Genomic DNA, 23,543 nt, shown 5'->3' with positions numbered 1-23,543 from the left:
AATATTAAATCAGAAGTAACTTTCAGAGATCTATATATTTTCTGCTAAGAATAGCAAAATCTATCTCATATTTTATGCTACCAAAACATGTCAAATGCTTTTAAATTAAACCCCAACCTTATGAAGATTCAAGTACATGCTTAACAAAGTAAATGCATGCAGTGCACCTCAATTATACAACTCACACACCTGAAGCCAAGCACAGACATGCATCTTTTTGAGTGTGAAGGTCTGTGCAATATCAGCACTACATAAAACAAGTTAGACTCTTTCCAAATTGTTCTCTAAATAACTAGAGGAAAACCCAGTCTTACAGACACAAAAATAAGTCCACATAAAAAATTCTACAGGTATTCAGGTAAGGAATTTATTCAGTTGTTTAAGATTGGAGATTATGTGCACTTTGGAATTGTAAATTTAGGTAAGTAAGGAAATGCTACACCATTGTCAGTGATTTACGAAAGAGATCTCTGATGTTTTATAAAATTCATCACACTATGAATAAGGAAGGATAAAATCTGTTTCATTCAAAAGCTAATACATAAAAATATAAAGCTACCCTTCATTAAATAATTTTCTTGCCTCTTTTATATGTTTAACATTACTGAATCGAGTCAAATATATGCCTTAATTTACTGGGTTAAATTCTAAATGTTAAAAAATACCACTCCACTGTGTAAAAAGTTGTACAACAAAATGTTTTGATCATATTTCAGATAACAGGGCTGAAACCTCACAGCCATGCCCAACATTTAAGTAACTTTTGCTTCATAAATTTTCCCTCTCTCCCACATCCCAAATCAAAACCCTTCATGCTGCCTCCTGGTACTCACCTGCCTACTCTCCTTCCACCCTCCTCCCCAGCTCAGCTGACCAGAGACTTCTTCAGTAGCAAATACTGGTCGATCTCTTCTAGATGGATCTATTCTTTTCATATTTAGCCACATACCTGTTATTACATCATTTATTCTAAATAAGTCTAAAATGACAATTGCTTGGTATAGCTCCATTTACAGCTTCATCATAACACAGTATAAGGACCAGTAATTTAGAGAGAAGTAGTTCTGGTGTGGTGCAAACTGAGCAGCAGGAGAAAGTTTAAAAAGCCCAATTTATCTTCTGCTTTTTAGGGAGTGGGATTTAATTATAATATCAGTGTTTTCTCTTAGAACAATAATACTTAAAGAAATAGAAGTGCTTTTTTGAATAAAAAAATGTAAAACTTGTGAATGCTTAGTCACAATAAAACACCTTTCATGCTCAGATGGAATCCTGCAGCTCCTCCAGAGAGATGCAATGAGGAAGGAAAAAGAAGAAATGGATATTCTCTTCGATATTGTTTGTCAGAGACAGAAGATAAAACACTCACCTTTCACTGATAAAATGAAGCCCTTTCAAAATTTCCCAGTAAAGTTAGTATTCTGCAGAAAACCTAAATCGGGCAGGCTTTCCAAATGACAATTACACAAATCCTGCCATTGCATCCCTTAGACCCACTGACAACTGGTATTTTACAATGCTTCTAGCAGTCCATAAATTGTGATGAAAGGCAAGTGACAGGGTAGTAGTAACTTCTACCGTCAAGTAGAGATTTTCAGAACACTTACAATCTGGTCTGTACCCATCAGGCCGAGATGTTCTTTTCACCAACAAACTGTAATTAAAAATAAAATAAACCCCATTTAAATCTAGACATGTAACTGAATAACACACATAAAACTATTCCCTTTATCAAAAATCTGAGCCATGTGAGTCCCTGTTCTTGTTCTGTTTCTCTTCCTGACAACATCCTGATTGCAGGGAAGAGCTGGGTGTATTCCCCTCCCAAGTCCATCAGTGCCAGTCTTGAAACGGCTGGAGGATCATTGCCAAGGCAGAACAATACAAAAGCATTTCCTCTCCTTTCCTCCACCCTCCCCTTAGTGACCCAGGCAGCTCTCCTTCATACTGCAGCATCAAATCAAAGCAGGATGTCTGAATGGGAATCTATTCTGGAAAATTTGCTGGACTAGACTAATTAATTTGGGATCATTGTACTCACCTTGCCACTTTAATCATTTTCGGCTTGTATTTTTCTATATTGTTAAGCAGAACCTTCATGGTCCTTCCAGTTCCAACAATATCCTTATAAAACAAGAAAAATAAAGTAAGTAAAACACAAAGGAAAGCTGAAAGGAGGAAATCTGGACAATGACTGAGAAGTTTCACATTCTTATTTTGTAGAAATGATTTATTTTTCCAGTGCATTGTAAACCACATCCAAAAAAGGCTATAATTGAGCTTACACTGTTTGAAGCAAGCACTTTCTATTCATAAAATTATCAGTTCAAGGACTGTCCACTTCCTCTTGAAAACAGCTGTGTTGCAAGTACTTGGGATGTGACTCGGGACTAGAGATGACTCTACTGCAAGGATGCAGGGATTAGACTTTTCATATTATACTTGAAATCACAGTATGTCACCATGTCTCCATGTTGGGGCTAAATCTGCCCTATTTTTTTGTACTAGCACAGTACAAATGTGCTTTCTCCAGAGCTGCCATATCCAATATCATCTCAATGAGATCAATAGGTACCTGGCTAGAAAACTGACCCTGGAGTGCAGCTGTTGATCTGAACTTTGGGGGTGGATTAGCAACACCTTTTCTCTGCCCTCCAGCTGTTTAATATGAAATTTGCTTGGACATTTTTAGTTTCTGTTAAAGCAGCTGGAATTAGTAAATTGGAGTTCTTAGCAGCTATTCAGGTAACCAGCCATCTCTGTGGCTGATGGCTTTTTTCCATCCTTTGCTAAGAGAAGAAATTTCACCAGCATACAGTTCATTACACTGTCCAGCTTACTTCCCACACAAGCAAACTGGTTCTGAAATGCCAGGCAGATCCTAATGTGCTCTCTAGCTGTCCCAGTTGCTTAGTCGACATTTTCAAAGAGAATCACCTACCTTAATTATATGAGAATTTGTAGCACCAGCGAGGTGACATGTTGTTTCCCTCTACAACTGAACTCTGCTGACGTACATCAGCAACAGCTCTGTGATGGGCTGTCCCCTGGGGACACTGCTGGGTGGAGAGCTGGATGCAGGAGCTGGGGGCCTTGAGGGAATGACTGACCCCCAACCAGACTGTGAACAACTCTGGGGCTGTAAAGCATATGCAGGGCCACTATTTCAAAGTCATGCACCTGAGAAATGCAGGCCATCACTGCAGTTGATTCACTGTCCTCCAAGGAACAGAACAACTTGAAGAACAGGAGTTGACGACACCATAGACAGAACAAATCAAATGAGGCAGAAACAAAGACTCCTGGGTATCACAAGGCAGAGCACCAGTTAGAGTGACAGCAATGTAGTTTGATCTGTCATGCAATTGCAAAAAGACTGAGAGGCCATTAAGCAAATCAACCCTTCTCCCTCTTCACCGCCTCCCAGCAAGAGAAGTGTAAACACAGACGGGATTTAGAAACTGAACAGCCAATCGCAATTTGGCTGTGTGACTTTAAGTATAATATGACATAAGCACCAGCTTACCTCCACAATTAGAACATTCTGGAAGAAACAAACAAAAAGGAATACAATTACATAATACTCACATAGTAAAAGAAACAAATGTTTAAAAAAGTGAAATGAAAACAGGTCCATGTACATATGTACAACACAGTAGGACACAAGGAGTTTCCTGTTTCATTTCTATGCCCTGAAAAAGAGCCAGCCATAAGAGCAAGCCCTGCAGTCAGGGACCACAACTTAATTCAGCTCTGTCTAGATTATCCTCTTTGTCCAAGAACGGATGTAGCTTTGGAAAATAAAATTAGATGGAAGAAATCCAAATAGGATGAGCTTCACTTCATTCCAGCATCTCTAGCTGTGTACTGCAGTGTACCCCATAGTTCACTAAAATACTATTTCCAATGTTAGTATGAGAATACAGCAATAATATTCTTTCTCTGAAATAAATGCTCTTCCTCCCTCCACCCACACCCGAGCAACTTCACAGTCAAGGATTAGAGGCCAAGTTGTAACACCCACTCTCATACTGCAAAGCACCCTCTTTCTCTTCAGATACTGCTGCTGAGATCAGTATTACTTGAAGAGATGGGGAGTGGCCCAGCCAAAAGCAGTGATGTCAAGCTTTATGACAGTATCATCACACAGGCTGATTCCTTTTGCTGAAATGGTTCATCACTGTTCCAGGAAGTACAGTGTCTAAGGAGACTTCAGTTCTTCTACTAAAAGCAATAATAAGATGTCATGTCCTTATTAGAAGAAATAAAAATCTATTTATTAGTAGGCATGATTATATGCATGATCAAAGGGATGGACTCTTACAATCTTGCATTAAGATCCACTTTCTGAAGTGAAACATGCAGTAGCAAGAGGAAAGTTATTTCACAAATACCTTTAGCTATCTATCAGTGTATACACCTTACATAAATGTGTACGCTGTGAGTCCAGCAAAACCTTGAGACCACATAGTTTCATATCCATGCAGTATCCACCAGCCTAGTTTACATTCCACTTCCTTTCTATCAGGCTGGTTGGCTTTACTACATACATAACATGGAGAATGTTTAACTTCCTTTTCCATAACAGAAACCCAAGGCTGAGAGTTGTAAGAGAGATTCAGACACATGGAGAAGGAGTGTGTGAAAGCAGCATGCTCACAACCAGCACACCTTTAACAGCTTCATGAACCGATTCATAAATAATTTTAAATCTTCAAACTAGAAATTATTAATATAGATTATCCATATTTATATTCATACTGTAGTTCTTCCTAACACTCACGGTGCTTGGTAGGGAAACATGGTATACTTCATGCATTAAGCACTGCAGAAACATGTTACCACACTCTGTATTATACCTGGATGCTTCTGAAATGGCAAAACACTTGGTAAAGGTGTGGAGGGAACTCCCAGCAGCAGTTGAGCAAATGTCAGCAATGGAGATACCACTCAAGAAAGCCACTAATTTAGACTGAGCTCTGGTGGAATGTATATTAATCTTGGAGGGAGGCTCCTTTTTGGTGTTTTCATAACAGGTTTCACTGGTGGTTATCCTGCTTGGCACTCCTGACTTTCAACCTCTCAGCTGCTGACACAAACAACTTTGGATCTCAAGCACCTAGTCCTGTGAAGGCAAAAAGTTAAAGGCCTCTTAACAACAAAAGTCTGAAGATACCCTGCCTGTAGAAACTTCTCCTTCAAGAAAGAATGGAAGTCTATCAGTTGTCTAGATAAGATGAAGACTCAAAACCATGTTCAGGAGAAGCTTATGACAGGTGTGTAGGAACACAAATTTTGAAAGAAACCATTTGGATCCAAGACCAATTTGGTTCTCATCTGGCTTCCTGTATGAAGTCATAAGTGGGAAAAACACTTCTGAGGACTAACTCAGGACACCTGGGTCTGAGGCATAAAGAAATTACTTGATTCAGTCAGTGGACACCTGAAGATAATGTGCAGGAGTAATGGCTTAACCACCCCAAGGAACCTGTGCAGCTGGTGATAGATGTAAATATTGATTTGTTTATACACACACATGCATACACACACACACACACAAAAACACATATATATATATCCTATAGGGAGAGAGCAAAAGAGTTGACAAGGAGACAACCTCACCAGAACTAAAAATGGAAATGAACTCTTTAGTACCAGGCCCAGTGAGTGTAACCATGATCAAACACAGCCCACGGATCTCAAGGCAGGTCGATAGTCTTGAGACAGGTTCAACAAGGCCAGTCTCTGAGTCAGGGTCGGGGCTAATGTTTGCAGTAATGTACAGCTTTGGCTGCAGCAGAGCTGAAGGTTGGTACCCACACAGCACAGATCAGTCATGGACTGAGAGCCCAGGGCTGAGCTGATCTTCCTGTGCCCACAGGTGTGGGTAGAGGCCCCAAGGGACACAGGTCATGGCCATTAGCATCTATTAGTGCATCTCTTAGTGCACTGTGACAGACTGAGACAAAAGCAAAGTCCTGGGACATTTCACTGACAGACAAATAAGTTTCTTTGCTACCACAGTTGCTTCAGCTGTTCTGCCAAGATCAAGGGATTCTTTTGCTTGCTCACATGTGGAAATCACAAAGTTGAACAGAATAAGAGGACATCAGCCTCCCTGGCCATGGAACTTGGGTTAACCAATAGTGGGGAGTATGTCCTTACATAGTCCTTACTATTTAACTTGTGAGAAAAATGATCATAGACATAATAGAAAATGGGTCTGAAGAGATCACGAAAGATCATCTTCTCTTGGGTTACAGCAGAAATTTTAAACTGTCCTTCACAGATCTCTGATTTAGCTCTTCTAGAACATGATGAGTGCTTCAGAATCCCCCCAGGGAATGTGCCTCAATACCTCATTATCTAAGAGCAAAAATATAATAAGAAAACTTCTGTTGATATTTGGCCTGACCTTATTTTGAAGAGAACATGAGAAAAGCTTTGTTTTCTTCTCTTTTCTATATTTGAAAGACATATTTCCTCAGTTTCCTCTTCTTCAGATAAAACAACCTCTATTTATTTAATGTTTTCTCACAAGTTGTATTTCCTAGCTTTCTGCTCACTCTTTTGTTCTCCTCTGGAATCAGTCCAGCTGGTCAGAATCCTTCTCCAGTTGTGGTGTTCCAAACCAGAAAGTCTTTTCCAGTGTCAAGAGGAATAAAAGGACCACTTTGTATGCTTTATAAATAATCCTCCTTTCTATGTGTCCCAGTACAACAGTTACATCCTTTATAAAAATATACTGGTGTCTCATGTGTAACTTGTGGTCCACTGTTTGTCTCCAGGACTGGTGCTGAATCAGTCCTCCCTCACTTGCATTTATGCAAAAGATTACTTCTGTATAAACACAGAAATTGGTATTCATCTTTATTGTCGTTACATGTCATTCTTTGAACCAAATTCTTAAAATAATTTCTTAAGATCATAATATCTTGTAGTATTTTTCCAGGTAGTATGAGTATCATTAAATGCTAGTTTAATCTTTTCAATCATGAATTAAATTTTGCACAGTCCCTGGAGAGCGTGCTTTAATGCATCTCGTCTGACAGTGAAGCATAATTAACTGTTTCTTGAGAACAGCTTTCCAACCAGTTACACATCTAATAGAAATTTAATTTTGTCTGTGTCTCCTTATCACAAATGACTCATATGAAGAAAAGAGGATTAACGTGGATCCAGACATGCCTGAAAGGTTTGTCTGGCTATAGGAGTGATAGTCACCTGCACATGACTTCAGCTGAAGTGTAAGATCTCATATTTATTGACTAACTTGACAAGGAAGGATTTTGGTGGACTCTGTCTCATCCATAGAGTCAAGGAGTCCAACTGTTGCAAATCATATACAATGGGGAAGTTCCTGTAAGATGTCTAGGCCAGAAAACAAAGATGCTCTTTTGTATTATGCCCATTCTCATTATTTCCAAAACACTGATGAGGATTTTCTGTACTATGGGGAAATCCTGTAGGTAAGGCCTTTGCAGTGGAAAACCACTATAAAATATTTAGATATGAAAACATTTTGTAACTGTAAGTAAGCAGGCACCTAAATGTTCAGAGTGATACTTTAATCTCTGTTATCATTATTCAGGGTTACTGTACCTAAAGTCTCCATACTTTTCAGTCATTAACTACTGCTCACAACCAAAGGCATTCAGAGTGGTTTGCCATCCTCTGGTACACAAACCCTCTCCTACAAAATACGTGCTGGGAAACTGACTGTGTTGCTGCCTATCCCCTGCCTTTCTACTGTTGAAGCAGTCTACAGATAGAAGATTTCAGAAAAGGGACGGCATAGCAGAGTAGAAGAGCAAACTACCAAGACATGTTTTGATATACAGTGTCCCAGACTAGATAGTGGTGATGTCCAACTAAAACTGGTTGAAATAGATTAGCCTATCCTTGATCAGATAGATAGCAGAGGATGAAAGAAGAATGCAATGGATACAACAAATTAGTACATTGTCAATGATGTCACTAACCCCAAAGGCACAGCTGGCTGCACCCAGCATCTCTTGTGAAAGGTCAGTTACATGGAAGACCTTCAGCTTCACTGTGAAGTCCCCATGTGAGCCAGTGCACAGGGGACTGGTAAAACTCATCAGCTTGTGGTGATGCAGCATTCACTGACAGCTGGACAAATAAGAAGCTAAAGAACACTGAAGAAAAAGTCCTTCTCAAGTATGTGTGTTTGAAGCTCCTGTACCACATAGATCAAGAATGTTTTGTCTTTTGAGATATATTTGAGGCAATTACAAAGAAGGAAACCACATAAAAAGAAAAGTAATCCAGCCTTCTGGATTCTGTCTACTTTTGAAACTCAGAGAACAGGATATGGGAATATTTACTGACATGTTGACTAGACTAAAGATGGCTTAATTTCTGAGCAGAGCCATGTTCACCAATACAATCTCTGAAGTACATCCAGAAATCTAATAATGGTGCTAATATATCTTAGAGTGAGACAGAATGCAGTCAGTTTTTTTAAACATGTCCTGGAAGGGTTTCATACATAGTCCAAATAAAAAGGGATGCTGGCTTCAGAGTATGAAACACCTTCCTATTGAGTCATTGCAAAAGAATCAACATTGCAAAAGAATCAGCTTCCATTACTGGTAGATCAGAGGGATGGCTGGGAGCTCATAGATTTGGATGTGATTCATTCTGTGTTTACACGGCTTTTTACCAGGTAGCTGGCAGAAGGTAGGTTGGTGCAACACAGAGTCAAAGAACACCTCAAGTTGAAAGGGACTCATAAGGACCAGCAAGTCCAACTCCCTACTTTTTGTAGGACTACCTAAAACTAAACCATATGACATTGACCAGGTGCTTCTTGTAACTCTGACAGGCTTCAGACCCTGACCCCTTCCCTGGGGAGCCTGTTCCAGTGACTTGAACACAGTTTCAGTGAAGAACCTTTTCCAACAGTCCAATCTGAACTTCCCCTGATATGGCTTCATTCCGTTTCCTCCGGTCCTGTTGCTGGCCACTAGAGAGCTGTGTGCACTGTCCATCTTGTGTCAAGCTGTAGGCTGTGATGAGGGCACCCTTCAGCCTTCACTTCCCCAGGCTGGACAACACAAGTGACCTCAGCCACTCCTCAGAAGTCTTGCCCTTGAGCTCTTGCACCAACATGGTTGTCCTGGACACACTCTGATAGTCATAAGTCCTTCCTGCATTGTGACAGACCCCAGCAGTCGAGGTGAGGCTACCCCAGTGCAGAGCAGAGCAGAGCAGAGCAGAACAATGCCCTCCCTTGCCCTGGCCATGCTGTGCCTGATGCCCCCCCCAGGACAGGGTTGGCCCTCCTGGCTGCCAGGGCACTGCTGGCTCAGGTTCAACTTGCCATGGGCCAGGACCCTTTCATGGTGCTGCTCTCCATCCTCTCATTCCCCAGTATTTCCCTATATATAATAGAGATTACCCTGTCCCAGACGGAGAATCTTGTTAAATTTCATACAATAGGTGATTGCCCAGCTCTCCAGCCTATGCAGATTTCTCTGTAAGGCCCCTCTACCTCTGAGGGTGTTCTGAGCCCCTCCTGTTGTAGCATCATTAGCAAATTTTCTTAATGTACATTCGATTTATGAGTCCTGATCTTTTATGAAAACATTAAAGAGCAGTGGCCCTAAAATTGTCCTCTGTGGTTTTGAATACAAAGGGGTGCTGTAAAGTTTAAAATTCTCCAGTTTTGAGTGATCAGGGCACACACAACTTGCAACTCTGTACATGAACATTTGAACTGAGCAGAAATAATATTTGTGATGTGAGCTGGATCTCCACAAAAAAAAAATAAATTTGCATTTCCATACACATTTCTAGACAGTAGTAAAAACGGCCCATAGCAGCATGTCTTGAGTCATCTGGAAAAAAGAGGTTTTTGACAATACTAGTACTATGTAAAATAAGGAAGAAATAATTTCTAATCCCCAGATAGCCTGTGAATTTGTCTCTCATGCTAAAGAAAACTCTCTGTGAATGTTAATTTCTTTTTAATAATGAACAGAAAACATGCAAAAATTGAAAATTTGTTATTTACTGCTTTTTAAAGCCACACACATTTATGCACTGCAGGAAAGTATGTTGTTTTTACAGTACATTAAAAAAAAATCCTGACTTGCAGTGAGATGAAAACTACTCCAGCACTGAGTCAATACATTTCTATTGTTTACCTTCCCACAGGTCAGTAATAAATGAAACAACGCCAGCTAACAAGACCAAGCAGAGTAATGAGAGCATGTCTGCCTCCTGCCTGACAGTAGTAAGTGCTATGGAAATTATTTTTCATCTTCCTGGAAAAGAATAACAATTTTTTTTTCTAGACTTGGATTTTATGTTCAGTTCAGAAGACTGTTTTCAAAGGAAAATTGCTATGAAATACTAGTACTTTGAAGTTAGCATGGAGTAAGACTTTGAGGAAAACTGTGTCTTTGAATTAATATAAAATGTGAAATTTTAACAAGGTAAAATTTCTAAGTTGCACATTTAGAAAGGGGAAGTATTTCCCTGAAAGCTGAAACTATATTTTAATAATAAAATAAACAACTGTATTTAATGCAACACTACAGCTACAAGAACAAACTCAGACATCACATGTATAGCAAGAAAATCAGGTAGGTATGTAAAGAGGGTATTTTCTCTTTAAATGTTTCAGCATAAGATAAGCAGAATAGCATACATGCTTTTTTTTTTTCTTTAATAGAAAGAACAGAAAGAACTTAAAACTGAGAAAAGAAAAAATATTTGAGAACTGAAAAGAATACCTTAGAGTGAATTAAGGTTTGTAGCAGGAAGTAATAGCTTTTATTTAATTAACAGCCCATTTCCCAGTGGGGGAACATTTTTCACAAAAGAACTTTGACCTTTCAGCCCACAGCCTGAGAGAGATCACAAAATACCTTCAACAGCTGAGCCTGGGAACAAAAATTCAGAACTGCTGTATGCACTCAAAATCATGGACTGAATAAAATAGTGGCTTTACAGCACATTATAATCCTCCACTGCAGCTGCCCTTCAACTCATTTATCAGTGTTCCACAGCTGATAATTTCCTCTCTTATTTTAGCTCAGAGGAATTCTTAACATTTTTATCTGCTCCTCTGGTCACAGGGCAGGTGATTATGTAGGGCAATCACTTCTGTTATCCCAAATTGTCTGATTACCACATTAGGTTAAAATTAAGAGTTCCTCCCAATCTGTACTTAGCTTGATGTTTGCTGATTCTATTCAGACCAACAGAAGGATCTGCATGCTTGAAATTTCATTTCTTCCAACTATATCAGTTGCCTACTAATAATTTCAAGTTGTTAATTCCACCTTCAAACCTTGTCTCATTTACATCCTACAGTATGCCAGCACTGTACAGCAGGCTTGCAATGGATTAGTTTATCTAAAAGAAGCTTAAGTAATGACTGTGTGATAGGCAAATATGTAACCATATGGCAATATAAATTTGACAATGCCAAACAGCTTAATCCAGTAGGCAAAGGTATTAAAAAAGGCCACACTAAAAGACAAAAGAAAAATGCTCACATTCAGAAAAGAAAATTAGGTTCACCATTTTAGCAGTGATGACAGTTGACTATTGGTATAACATGCCTGATATATGGAGGTTTCTCCATCAAGCCTCTAAATCAAAATTGTTGGTAGTTTAAAAGATACACTGTAGGTACTGTAGTGAAGAAATTATCATTTGGGACCCTTCATTCTAATCACCCAGAAGATACTTTTGGGCCTTACGAGAAAGGAATCTCTAAACCAAGCCCTGTTTTTGATCAGGCCAATTAACTGTCCTGGGAAGGAAAACATAAAGGGAAAAAATTAACCTTAATGTGGGAAGATTGGCATACTTTGGACTGATGGAAATACTTTTATCTTCAAATCCCCATTGATATTCTGAGTTTCTTTCTGTCTCTTTCTAGGATAGAACTATTCTTAAACTACTTGGGAGTACTTGTAACATTTTGTTAGTTATACCAGCTTGCAAAGTATGCATGAATACACAGTGTCAGGAAAAGGTGAGTTCATTTATTTGTCCAGTTCTACAAGTGAAAGCACATTTGTAAAAAACAAACAAACAAACAAACAAACCCAACCCAAAAGCCCTACCACCTTCCCTCCACAAAATCTCTTTTTTATCAATCTCTACTTCTTTTGTTTTGTTTTGTTTTATGGGAGAAAGGGAATAAAAAGCAACAATATAGTGTATTTTGATTCTCTTTAGATAAATTTCAATTCAGTAGTCTGCTTTTTCAGTTAGATTCTTTCTGAAGACACCTTTTCATGTGTACTCCATATCATCAGAATTACATAAATTGATAATGTGATTCTTCAAACTGAATTTTTAATGGATTATCAGTTTACTCATCACACATGCAGTACTTGCTTTCTTAGCATTGTATTTGGGGAACCTCAGGTACCAGTGATTAAACAAGATATTTTATGACAGTGCCATAGAGCTGAAGAATCACCATCAAATAAAAATTAAATAAAAATGCATAAAGTTTCAGTGAAGAGGTTCAAAGGTAGCTAAACAGACAGCTGTGAGAAGTGAAATGATTTTATGTTATGCACATAGGAATGAAATCCACAGATACTAACACTTCATCACAATGTCACAAAATAATATGAAAGACTTCTGTAAAATGAGACATCTAGCTAGGAACTTTCTACAAGGTTCTAGAAAAAGTCACATATGTCTGATGTTCATCTTTTCTGCTGGGCTCATCAACATCTTATGGCATACATGGCAGGACAGATATGACATCTCAAAAATGGATTTTTTTCAGACACTTGGTTTCATCAGTTGTAGCTGCTGATGGGAGCAAACTGGTTAATGTGTTAAGAGTCCATGTATACAAACTCCAGCTATTTAAATTGTGTAAAACAAGTTCAGAATCTCCAAGAGCTAACAGAGTGGGGGACATAATGGAGGACCTGATGCTTTGTTCTTAGAGAGCATTGTGTCAAATGCTGTGCACACTCACGTTCCACTTGCAGCCATCTTCACAGCATCCTTCTGTTGTGCATGAAAAGTAGAACAAACCACCATAACTAATCTAAAGATGATTCAGGAATGACTCATGTGTCCATTTTCTCACTTGCATGAAGAAGTGCAGTCTTCTGGTCATCTGGAATTGGATAGGGATTTTCTGGACATAGGTGTAATAGGATTATGAACAGGTAAGATGTAGAAGGAGGCAGATAGTGGCTGAGCAGAGCCCATGTGAAAAATGGGATAGGAAGGCTGTAAAGGTTTTTTTATACTTACCTTTCTCCAAAACAACAACAACAACAAAAACAAAATAATGATGAAGAGTAGAACAGATTATCTAAGAAAGAAGTGCAAAGAAAGGTGATTGACTTTGGAGAAGGAAAAATAGTGTCTTTTGCTTTGGAAAAAAACAGTTAAGGATGGCAACTGTCAGAAGAATAGACAGTATCAAATCTAATTAAGAAAAAATGCAGAACAACAGAAGTGATTAAACTTGGCAGTTAAGCAGAGGTACTGAAGATGTGCAATGCTTCAAGACACATAAAATCAACCTTTGAAAAGATGAAAAAGGCAAGGCTGCATGTCTGATAGGAATAAAGTAAGATGTTGAGGTGAGTGAGGGACATGACTATTGCCAAAGTGTATAGTAAATTTTGTATACCTTTATTGTCATATAAATTGTCTCTCATGTATATAATGTTCTAAAGAGAATGGCATTATTGTTTCTGCAAATTTATGGGCATTACTCTGGAAAGGAATGCATATAGGGGACGAAATCACAACATTAGTCAACACAGTGAATACTAATGGAGAGAATAAGTATAGAACCAACAGAATTCTGAGAAACAAACTTGAAATGGTGAGGATAATATGTATATTAATCTAGAGAATAAAACATTGTGTTAGACAGCTGCCATATGCATGGTTTATTAAATACTGACATGCTAACATATTTCGGAGAATGATAGAGAAACAGCTCTCAGAACTGTTGCTGGAGCCTATGACATGCATAGAAAATGGTTCAATAAAATAGGAATAAAATGAGAGGCATAAGAGAAAAAAATGAGAATGCTTTATGTTCCTGGAACATCCTCCCAAATGACAAGCTGGGGAAGAAAATGGTAGACAGTGGATAAATTGATTTAGGCAAGACATATAAAAGAAGTTTGGAGATTTTATAGCACAAATCCTGCTAGAAGGAATTGAGAAGAGTGCATGGAGGATATCTTCTTCTGAGTGAAAGTTCTTTTTTGTATGAGCTGATCAGTCACTTTAGAAGACCATCAGAGTGAGGATGGAATGCTCAAACTAACACAATAAAGTGCAGAGAAAACACAAATACTCACTTTCCTTTTTTCCTGATGGCTATTTGTGACCTTCTACACTACACTGAAGTTGAGAAAACCACTGGCTGTCAACAACATGTACTTAATATGAACAAGGGGAATTCATACAGAACATAAGCATTGACAGAATTTTTGAAATTCACTGGCTCCATAATTGTATAGTACTAACTGTATAACTACTCTGTCTCAATTTGAAGTTCTTATTAACTTAAAAACTAACAATGATTATTTTTGTTCACTTTCTATGCTATGTAGAAATAGGGACAATGACAGCATATACGGATCTAAGTTTGACATCAAAATATTATACAACTGTTATAAGTATTTAATTGCAGAAATATATGAACTTTAAATTTGTGATTTTATCTGACTTGTCTCATTTGCAAGGAGACAAGTCAAAGTGGTACAGGAGCTTTTTGAAAGGTTACAGGACATATTTTACATATGGAGTGATAGACAGAATTATTCCTGTCATTAGAGATTTTGGACTACAATACCATCTCCTAAGCTCCTCAGACAAAATATATGTGCATACAAATATTAGAGATAAATGGCAGTGCTACTCACAACTCTGGTACAGCTGAACCTACTGAAGTTTCTAGATGCTTTAAAATTTACTTTGCTCAAATGTCGCAAATACTTGAAAATATGTTAGGAATTTTTACAGTATTATACAGTATGGTTACAGTATTGATACAAGGCAGGGTTATATTATCTGTTCTTTCACCTCATCTCTATACATTGTCATTGCCATGTTGTTGTGAAACAGATTTCTGAATAGTAATTGATTATTTCCCATTTTCAAAATGTTTTCCCCTTTACAAACATTAATGATAAATTTTACCCAAGTGAGCATTTCAGCTTTAAAGTAACTTTGAAAACTAACTACTTTATTATGAATTCAGATACTGAGAAACTTTATGTTCACTACTTACATGATTTAAGGAGAGATTTTAAAATTATATTTTTTCTGGATAGAAATGCTCTAGAGTGTTAAGCTATATCAGGATTCATTATTCAAGTACCTAAATTAATGATTTGTGCCATGGAAAACTTCATTCTTGCCTCAGTGACCTTCTTCACAGAAGCATAATTTCAAATGGGGGATGATTTTCTTCAGGTAACAATTTGGGCAGTTTGGGTCTGTAAGAACACTCTCATAATATTTCTCTTTTTCGTGGTTTGGGTCATTATACATTTTACCAGGCTTATAATAATTTTATATACAAAAGCATATTGTAGAGAAGTACAGAGGAGGTATTATTGTGAAGAGCTATAACAGAGCTAAGAACTATTCCTTACCAGCCTCTTTCTAATTAGCTTTTAACATTTTTTGCTTTCTTTAAGCTTTCTCAGAAAAACCCCAATATTATTATATCCCAGCATGTTCACTCAGTACTCTGTTTTTCCAATAGGCAGCAAATATGCCTTAGTTCTTCACTAAGATTACAGGCTACCTGAGGTTCCAGGTACTATTACTTAATGAAAGGCAGTTTAACATCAAAATCTCAGAATCCTTTCTCTGTAAGTTTCAAAACTGTTTACTTTTAATGATACTTTTCAACTTTACAAAAACATAATGGAACTTATATTCCAAGCCCACACTTATGCTTTTGAAATCACCTTCCATGATCAGTAAGTTAATGAGATTTAACTCGGTATATTAATTTTTCAATATCATTACAATCTTTTCTTATTCAATACTCTAAGCAGGCAGAGGAAGAACACAGCTTTCTCGATAGCAAAGAAGTTGAATTCACTGAGTAAGTCTTCAGCTAATTCACTCAGTGACTGGATGACTACTGAACAAGCAGTTTTAAAAGCCAGCAGCTAAAGAGAGGTACTAAAAACACTTCAAGGAAGAGATTTACATGGCCTGTAGGAGGCTCTGAATCAGCCCACAAATGGCTGATTAGTAAAATGTGCTGAATACTTGCTCTAACTGCTGAAGTCAACAACAGATGGAGGAGTTGGCATCTGTGGACATAAGGCCACTCCTTCACATATCCAACTTTAGACATGCAAGCATGAGCATTTGAGCCTAAGTTTTGCATTCCAGCTTTTCAAACAGTAAAATAAGTCTTAGGGGAACCCTGTTCTCACGTGTTCTAGCAAAAATGCTATTTCATTATTCCTACATCAGCTGTGTCACAGACAGCCCCGCATACAGACAAACACCAAACAGGCCCTTTGAGCGTCTGCTCCCCTGGCAGTCCCAGATTTCCCTTCCTGCCCCCCTTCAGCCTCCACACCCAGCTTCCAGCACTGGGCTCCCCTCCTGAGCAGCAATTTATTCCCAAAGCAGCTGCCTCACACCTACCCAAGATCCTGGCCTCCTTGCCCAGCTATTTTAACTATGCTGCTGCTCAGTCTTCTCCCCAAGTATGTCTCAGCCTCCCAACAGCCAAATTTTGTGTCCCATTCCACACCTGGGAACAGGAGAGTCATGTCACTAAGAAAAAGAGTACCAGGATTTTCACTGTAAGAAAACAATTTACTTAATTTTTGATAAGAGCAGGACTTAATATGGTAAAATCTTCCTTCTCTCTCATACACATGTGGACACAGATAAATACACAAAAGTCTTGCAAGAAAGAATGTTTTGCCCAGTGAATTCAAGTGAAACTGGAAATATCATATCTGGAAATAATATTAATATCTGCAACTATTAATCAAGGAAATTTGGGATTGGAAGATGGGGAAGGACAGCTGGGCCTGGAAGTTTAGAAAGTGTTTGAACTATGTTCAAAAAGAGAAATGTTAAGTAAGATGCACTGCCAGTTCTGCCTGTGAGGTAGAGAAACATATGCAAAATCATCATAGAAAAACAGGTAACTCCAGTGTTTGAATATTAGAAAGTAGCAAATTAATTAATATTTCCCCAGAATATGATTAACGCTTTAGTGGTAATTAGGAAATAACACCCAGCAGGAGTATTTAGAAGTGTAAATTGAGTACATACATATCACTAAAATATTCTGAGTATAACAGCATTTTTTAAATTTCAGTTCTAGTTGCAATAACCCTATTTAATATTAATGAACTATTTGAAGTTGTTTTCCACTTCTTTTTCTTGTGTGCTATAGTACAACAAAACACATGAGTTTGCTAGTGCTCCATTTGAGTGCTTTGAAGAAACTGATATTATCTAGAACCACCTAATAAGACAGTGACTGTGCATGCAGTACAAATAACAAGATAAGTATTATGTTGCCTTAATGCATAAGTAAAGAATCCTATTTTTGACCATTTGCCACACAGACCATTTGCCTAATGAAATCAGCCCTCCTTCCTCTTCAAAGTACTGCTTTGTATTACCATGGTTAGATGAAAATGGCCTTTTCACTGCCTCAAACCACTCTCTCTCCTTATCACAAGGCTCAAGCTTAGTGCAGATTCAGTCATATAGCCAGCCTGATGCTAAAATAAAAAATCCCATTTGATTCTCTGAGTGAAAGGCTCCACAACTGAATTTTGTGCAGTAGGCAAAATGGCATTAAACTCATATGCTGAATTCAACAGAGATATGCACTGTGCAGTTTGCTTGTACACACCCATTGAAGGCAAAAAAACCCAAGGCTCCATGACATAAACAAGCTAAGGGGAAACATTACAGCACAAATTTTGCCCCCAGTCTCACTCATGGTACATGTATAACTACTGGAAAATCCTGCACAAGGATGGCAAGACTACATCTTGACCTTTTGGGACATCTGTAATCTGAAAGCAGTGGCATCACCGCAATTTGATACAGAAGAATAAATAACTCTGAATCCAGTATTAGTATTTGACAAAAATTATGTACCTCTTCTCAAGTATTTTTAGTGAATTAATTTTCTTTCTTAAATTTAAAATGAACAAACCTTGCCAGTCAGCTTTGAAAGATCATCTCCTCCAATTATCTGCATATCTTGCATAGACTGATCATTCTGAAAGAAGAAAGACAAAACTTTGAAATTGGTTATAACTGTATAAAATAAAAATATAAATATTATCTTTTAAATCTTGATTATTAGTCTTAGTAATGAATATTTTCTAATGCTTGTTAGTAGTGGTGAATGAAAAAACCACACTCTCACTTCTTCCTGTGGCTTCCTGCATCTCCTGCTTGTTTTTAAGCCAACACCAAACTCTAGGGTTTATTGGACTAGAAAAAGCTGCATCTTTCTTTTTTAAAAGTGTTCCCTTGCTTGCTATTTCTTAGTATGAAAGGGGTTGAGTAACATATTTATCCCTTTCAAAACTGGGAGGACAGGAGCATCTCAACACTTGATCAAACACCTATAAGCACATTCTTGGTTTGGAACAGTTTTTGGAAACACAGGCTAAATGTGCTTACATGTCAGGTCTTTTTGGAGGAATTAACTTCATTTTCTTCAGGGGAAAAAAGTTTTGCAAAATTTATCACTTACTATCAAAAATATTTTCAGTGTGCCATACAGTTTCCAGAGCTTTGTTTATTCAGCTGACTCAAAGATATAATCCTTGAGGTCAATTACTTAAATATGGCCTATCAGGTTGAACAAAATGCAACAGAACAGTATATTTTGATTTTTCTGTTAAAAAAGTTATTTTTCGAAGAATTATTTTTTTGCTGAATTTGTTTTACAGATATTTCTAGTTGAAATTCCTTCTGACAGAAAATTCTCAAGCAGCTCTAGCTTCAATTTATTATCAACAGAACATGAAGTTAAGATCACATAAAGGAGACACATGGAAGGCCTACTTTTAAGGCAAGACAAAAGAGGCCTTAAAGAAGGTGGCAAATTAAAAAATACACAGTTCATATAGCCAGACTATATGAACATTTCAGAAAAAGCAAGACATAAGTATAGTTAATGTGGGGTTTTTGCCAAATTGATGCACGTGCTAATCTGATCTTCCTACCCATAGGAAGATAGCATTAGTCCAATTTTAATAATAGCTCCAGTAGCAAAATGTGACACTGTGGTTTACTGGTAACACCAGGAAGCTTCATCATTACAAACAACTGACAAATACACAATACTTGGATTCTCTGCTTTTATTTCCTAAATGCAGCACTCTGAAGCCAAATGTTTTTCCACAGCTAAATAGTGGCACATCAGGACTTAAAATGTGGGTAAAGATCTACTGGACCAAGGGATTTATAGCTGTTCTTTTTCCTTATCAAACCAGGACACTCTGCCGAAGCAGGACAAGCAGAGGCAGCACTCAGAGGGTCAGAGCTGCCCCCTGTGCAGATGGAACCACACCTGTCCATGCCCACGGCCCAGGTGGCAGAAGTTTGGGGACTTCCAAGCACCTTTGCAGATACCTGACCACAAGCAATCTGGCAACCCCAGGAACTATTTGTGGTCCTCATGGGAATGGATTGTCTAAGACAGCCTTCCTGAGTAACTGTAAGCAAAGGTTGTCACATTGCCCAGATGAGAATTTCTCCAAGTTTGCATTCTGCAGATCCACCAAAAGGCTCCCTGGCTTTCACTCAGACTCTCCACAAAACTCTCACACCACAGCTTTGTAAGTGGTCCTTAGCAGTCATTGCTTTAAAAGACAGTTTTTAGATCTGCCTTCACTTTTCCTGCACCGGATCTGGGAGCTTTAGATAAATTTCATGCTGCTCTGATCCGTTTCCCAGGAAACAGAGCTAGAGCAGCAATGAAGGTTACATCCCATACATTTTCTAATATAAGTTTCAATATTTCTTTTATTTTTGTAAAGAAAAGCAGAAAAAAAAGCCCAAACAACAACAAAGCAAGTAACTGATTTCCTCAGAAGATTATTTAAAAACTAAATAAAAAGTGGAAATGGAGAAGACTTTAAGTTCAGGATTAAAAGCATAAGTCTTTTGTTGTAAAGCAAGACAGGTCACTCTTCAAAAGTCAGGCATGTATTCAAGTCAAGACTATTATAAGACTATAAAAAGCAGATTGTTTCTAATATATACCACAGCATGTGTAACCAAGGCACTGACAAAATATTTTTTCATTTCCAAATGAGAAAGTGTAGAATTTCATTAGCAACCAGCACACAAGAATTACTGAAGAGGCAGTTTGCCCTTAAGCTGCTAGTTGAGAAAGAGAAAGAGGAAAAAGATAACAGTGAGGTGCAATGATTAATGAATTTATTTATTTTTCACTAAAAAAAATTCCTTTCTTTCTACAGTATTCACAGCAGCACTGTTTCCTTTGCATTTGGTATTTCTGGCTTCAGCTGAAAGGAAGATGCTGAAATAGCATCTTCATTGCTGGCAAGCAGCTAAGCAAACACAAAAGCCATTGAGAGCAGGGGGATCACAGCATCCCGTCAGTCTCTGCATTCACACATCGGCTGTTGGGACACAACTGCACACATTTATGAAAACCCTGGTGTTCTGACTGGAGAATGAGTGCTGGCAAAGGACAAGACTGAGTATTCATGGTCCCTAAAACCATATCATTTTCTATATGGCTTTTCTATGTGTAGCTCAGAACCCTCCAGCCAAGATATTTTCAAAAAATTTTAAAAATTTCTTGCATCACACTGGAGAGCAATTCTCTTGCTAAAAAAAAAAAAAAAAAATTAAATTCAGATAATTGATTTTAATGCCATTTCTAACTATCTACATTTATCACGTAACTCATGTTGTAAAATACATACCTGCCACACAGCAAGGCTCAATACCATGGTGTGACATTACCCTGATCATAACGTTCACATAGATAATTTGCACACTATGGTTGCCATGGGAACCTCTCAGTGCATTTTTTTTCTGAGTTCTCAGTTTATAATCTCAAAATAACGCTGCACTAAATGTTAAATATAAAGTACAACAAATGTCAGGAAAGAAAAAATCTGTTTCATTCAGTACCAGTTAATGTCAACTGTTTCTTTAATTTTCATGGTTTTAAGTCATTCAGGGCTTCTTTCTTCCTTTGTGAGTTGTTCCAACTGATAAAATTGAGTCTCTGAGATTTCTTATAAATGCAAAAATATGAGTTGAAGCTTCATTTTCTGTCACCCAAAGTTCCTCAATACTTGTTTTCTAATATCCCTAAACCCTATCAACCCTTTTTTTTTTAAATATTTGACACTAAATATATTGGGTTGGATAGAGGTAGCTCTAAATCATCCTATATTTTGGTTAATGTAGCACAAAATTTATTGCAGCTGTTTCTGACAAGATGTGATGCATTGTGTCACATCCCCATACCTCATCCCAAGCTATATTTCTATTTTTTTGGGGTGCTTAATAAATCTGCATTTTCCAGAATAAATCTCAATTTCTTTAGTTTTAATTAGTGGGTTGTGTTTCTTCACTTGTTCATCTTTGTTTTATAATTTTAGTTAATTGTAGGAATACTCGATTAATTAAAGCAAGAATGTTATTTCCACCACCATTTTTCATGGCATACAAGATAAAACTTTAGCTTTCTATGTAGATTGGAAGTATACATATTTAAATTCCATGTATACTAAGTCATGTGTTTTGAACTGGGTGGGGCACAGAATTATTACATCTCTTTTACATCTCTTGAGATCAACACTTGGACATAGTTCAGGTTACAAGTGAAATGAGTTGGGTGGTCTCAGGAAAATTCATTATAAACAGCATTGCTCATCTGAAAATTGCACCAAACTGTGAACATCTGTTACTCTTCTGAAGAATCAGAATCTGGAATACATTAATACTGGGCTCAGGGAAACAAAGATACTTTAATCATGGCAAAAAAAAAAAGCAGCTTTAACAGAACAGTTTAAATGCATAACTAAATTATTAAATATGGGACACAAGGTCATTATCACACATCTAATTACTACAGTCTGCAGAGTTCATATAGAATTTATTTTAAAATGTAGTTACCTTTTTCTCCCAAAATTCATCAGGGAAATTCAAAACAAAGAAGAATGTGACCATCAGGCCTGTTCTACGTTGTTTTTGTCCCTTTGGGTGATACAGCAGATCCTCCAACCTGGGAATTCCCATTAGGACAGCTTTCACTTCACACCATCATTCCATCTCCTACAATTGGGTTTTCCAGGAAGGTTTTGACCAAAAAGAAGTAAATGACAGACCATTTGGTTGTCCCTTGGATCCTAGTATGTAACTAAGTTGTTTTGCAACCTGCCTCCTGAGAAATACTTCAAAATATGAGTAAGTTGGTGGGGAAGTGTCAGTGTGGCATTTACAGGATCTGTTAACCTATTTTGACGAATAGGTAAAGTCAAACTGATATATATGGGCTATGAAATATCCTCAGTGAACCAGCAGAAGTTGAGTGGTAGTATATAAAATGCTGTCCTTAGAAACAAAATCCACTTGAATCAATACAATTTGGGGTTTCTTCTCTCAAGAACAACAGCTAAGAACAAAAGACCTCAAGGGTGTAGAAAATGAGCTGTCAGTTTTCATGGCAGGCAGCTAGAAGGACTATCCAGGCTTAAGCAGGAACAACTACTTCAGAGGGCAACTCGTAAGTACTGATAATCTGGAGACTTGTACAAATGAGTGGGAATGATGTGAATCACTTCCCAGTAAAGACTGGAAAGTTTGCCTTCCTTTACCCAGAATCAAATGTATACCAAAGGCCAGACTGCAACCTCTGGGGTACACCCACATTCAAAATAGTCAAGTGCCAGGTCACTGATATATTTTGAAGAGGTACCTTGAATACCTTGCAAACAGTCCAACAGTGCTGAGCCAAGTGTGGGAATGGAATCCAGTAAACTGGCACACACCCACTGCCAGAACACCCCCTTTCCTGCAAGGATGTACAGATACATGTGCACTGAAGCACTGACAGCTTTGAGAAGCTCTGAGAGCTTTAAAGCTGTCTTCCTGAGCTGACCACATCACTGACTGTGCTGCACTGAGCCTGGCCTTATTGCTATTGCCAGGATAAGAGATGACAGCAAATTTTAATCTGCTGTAGATGTACATCTAGCAGAGATCTAGTTACCACAGTGTAACATATTTTACTTCTGTAGAGGTAGATCTATGATGTAACTCATGTAAAGATTTACTTATTTTTTATTCTATTTCTTCTTTGTTGTTATTCCTTAACTAAAAGCTCCACCACTCAGGTTTGGAACTGCTTCAAACTCAAGCTAGTCTATCCAGTTCCAGGGAAGGCCAGAGTTTTGCAATGAGGAAGTTGGCTTTGGACAGAGAAAGACAAACAATGAACTTACTGACAGCAAGGTACTCCTTATCAGCTGACCTGTGGTAACACCTGGGTATAT

At 37.8% G+C, this 23,543-nt stretch overlaps 1 protein-coding gene across 10 annotated transcripts in view; it reads right to left on the bottom strand.

Annotated features, from left to right (window-relative positions):
• The window catches only part of PRTFDC1 (phosphoribosyl transferase domain containing 1), a 46,402-nt gene that overhangs the window by 2,298 nt on the left and 20,561 nt on the right, over positions 1–23,543 (bottom strand). For 8 of the 10 annotated variants that reach the window (XM_038126678.1, XM_038126671.1, XM_038126662.1 and 5 more), the window contains 5 exons: positions 18,203–18,268; positions 3,527–3,544; positions 2,042–2,124; positions 1,608–1,654; positions 834–949 (listed from right to left, as the gene is read on the bottom strand). In XM_038126678.1, coding sequence (XP_037982606.1) covers positions 834–949; positions 1,608–1,654; positions 2,042–2,124; positions 3,527–3,544; positions 18,203–18,268 — 330 coding nt within the window. The remainder of the gene's footprint in view (positions 1–833; positions 950–1,607; positions 1,655–2,041; positions 2,125–3,526; positions 3,545–18,202; positions 18,269–23,543) is intronic. The other 2 variants (XM_038126654.1, XM_038126664.1) reach the window with 1 other exon arrangement.

The sequence above is a fragment of the Motacilla alba genome, chromosome 2, assembly GCF_015832195.1.
Source record: "Motacilla alba alba isolate MOTALB_02 chromosome 2, Motacilla_alba_V1.0_pri, whole genome shotgun sequence".
Classification (NCBI taxonomy): domain Eukaryota; kingdom Metazoa; phylum Chordata; class Aves; order Passeriformes; family Motacillidae; genus Motacilla; species Motacilla alba.
This window is presented reverse-complemented; position numbering and strand designations above follow the sequence as displayed.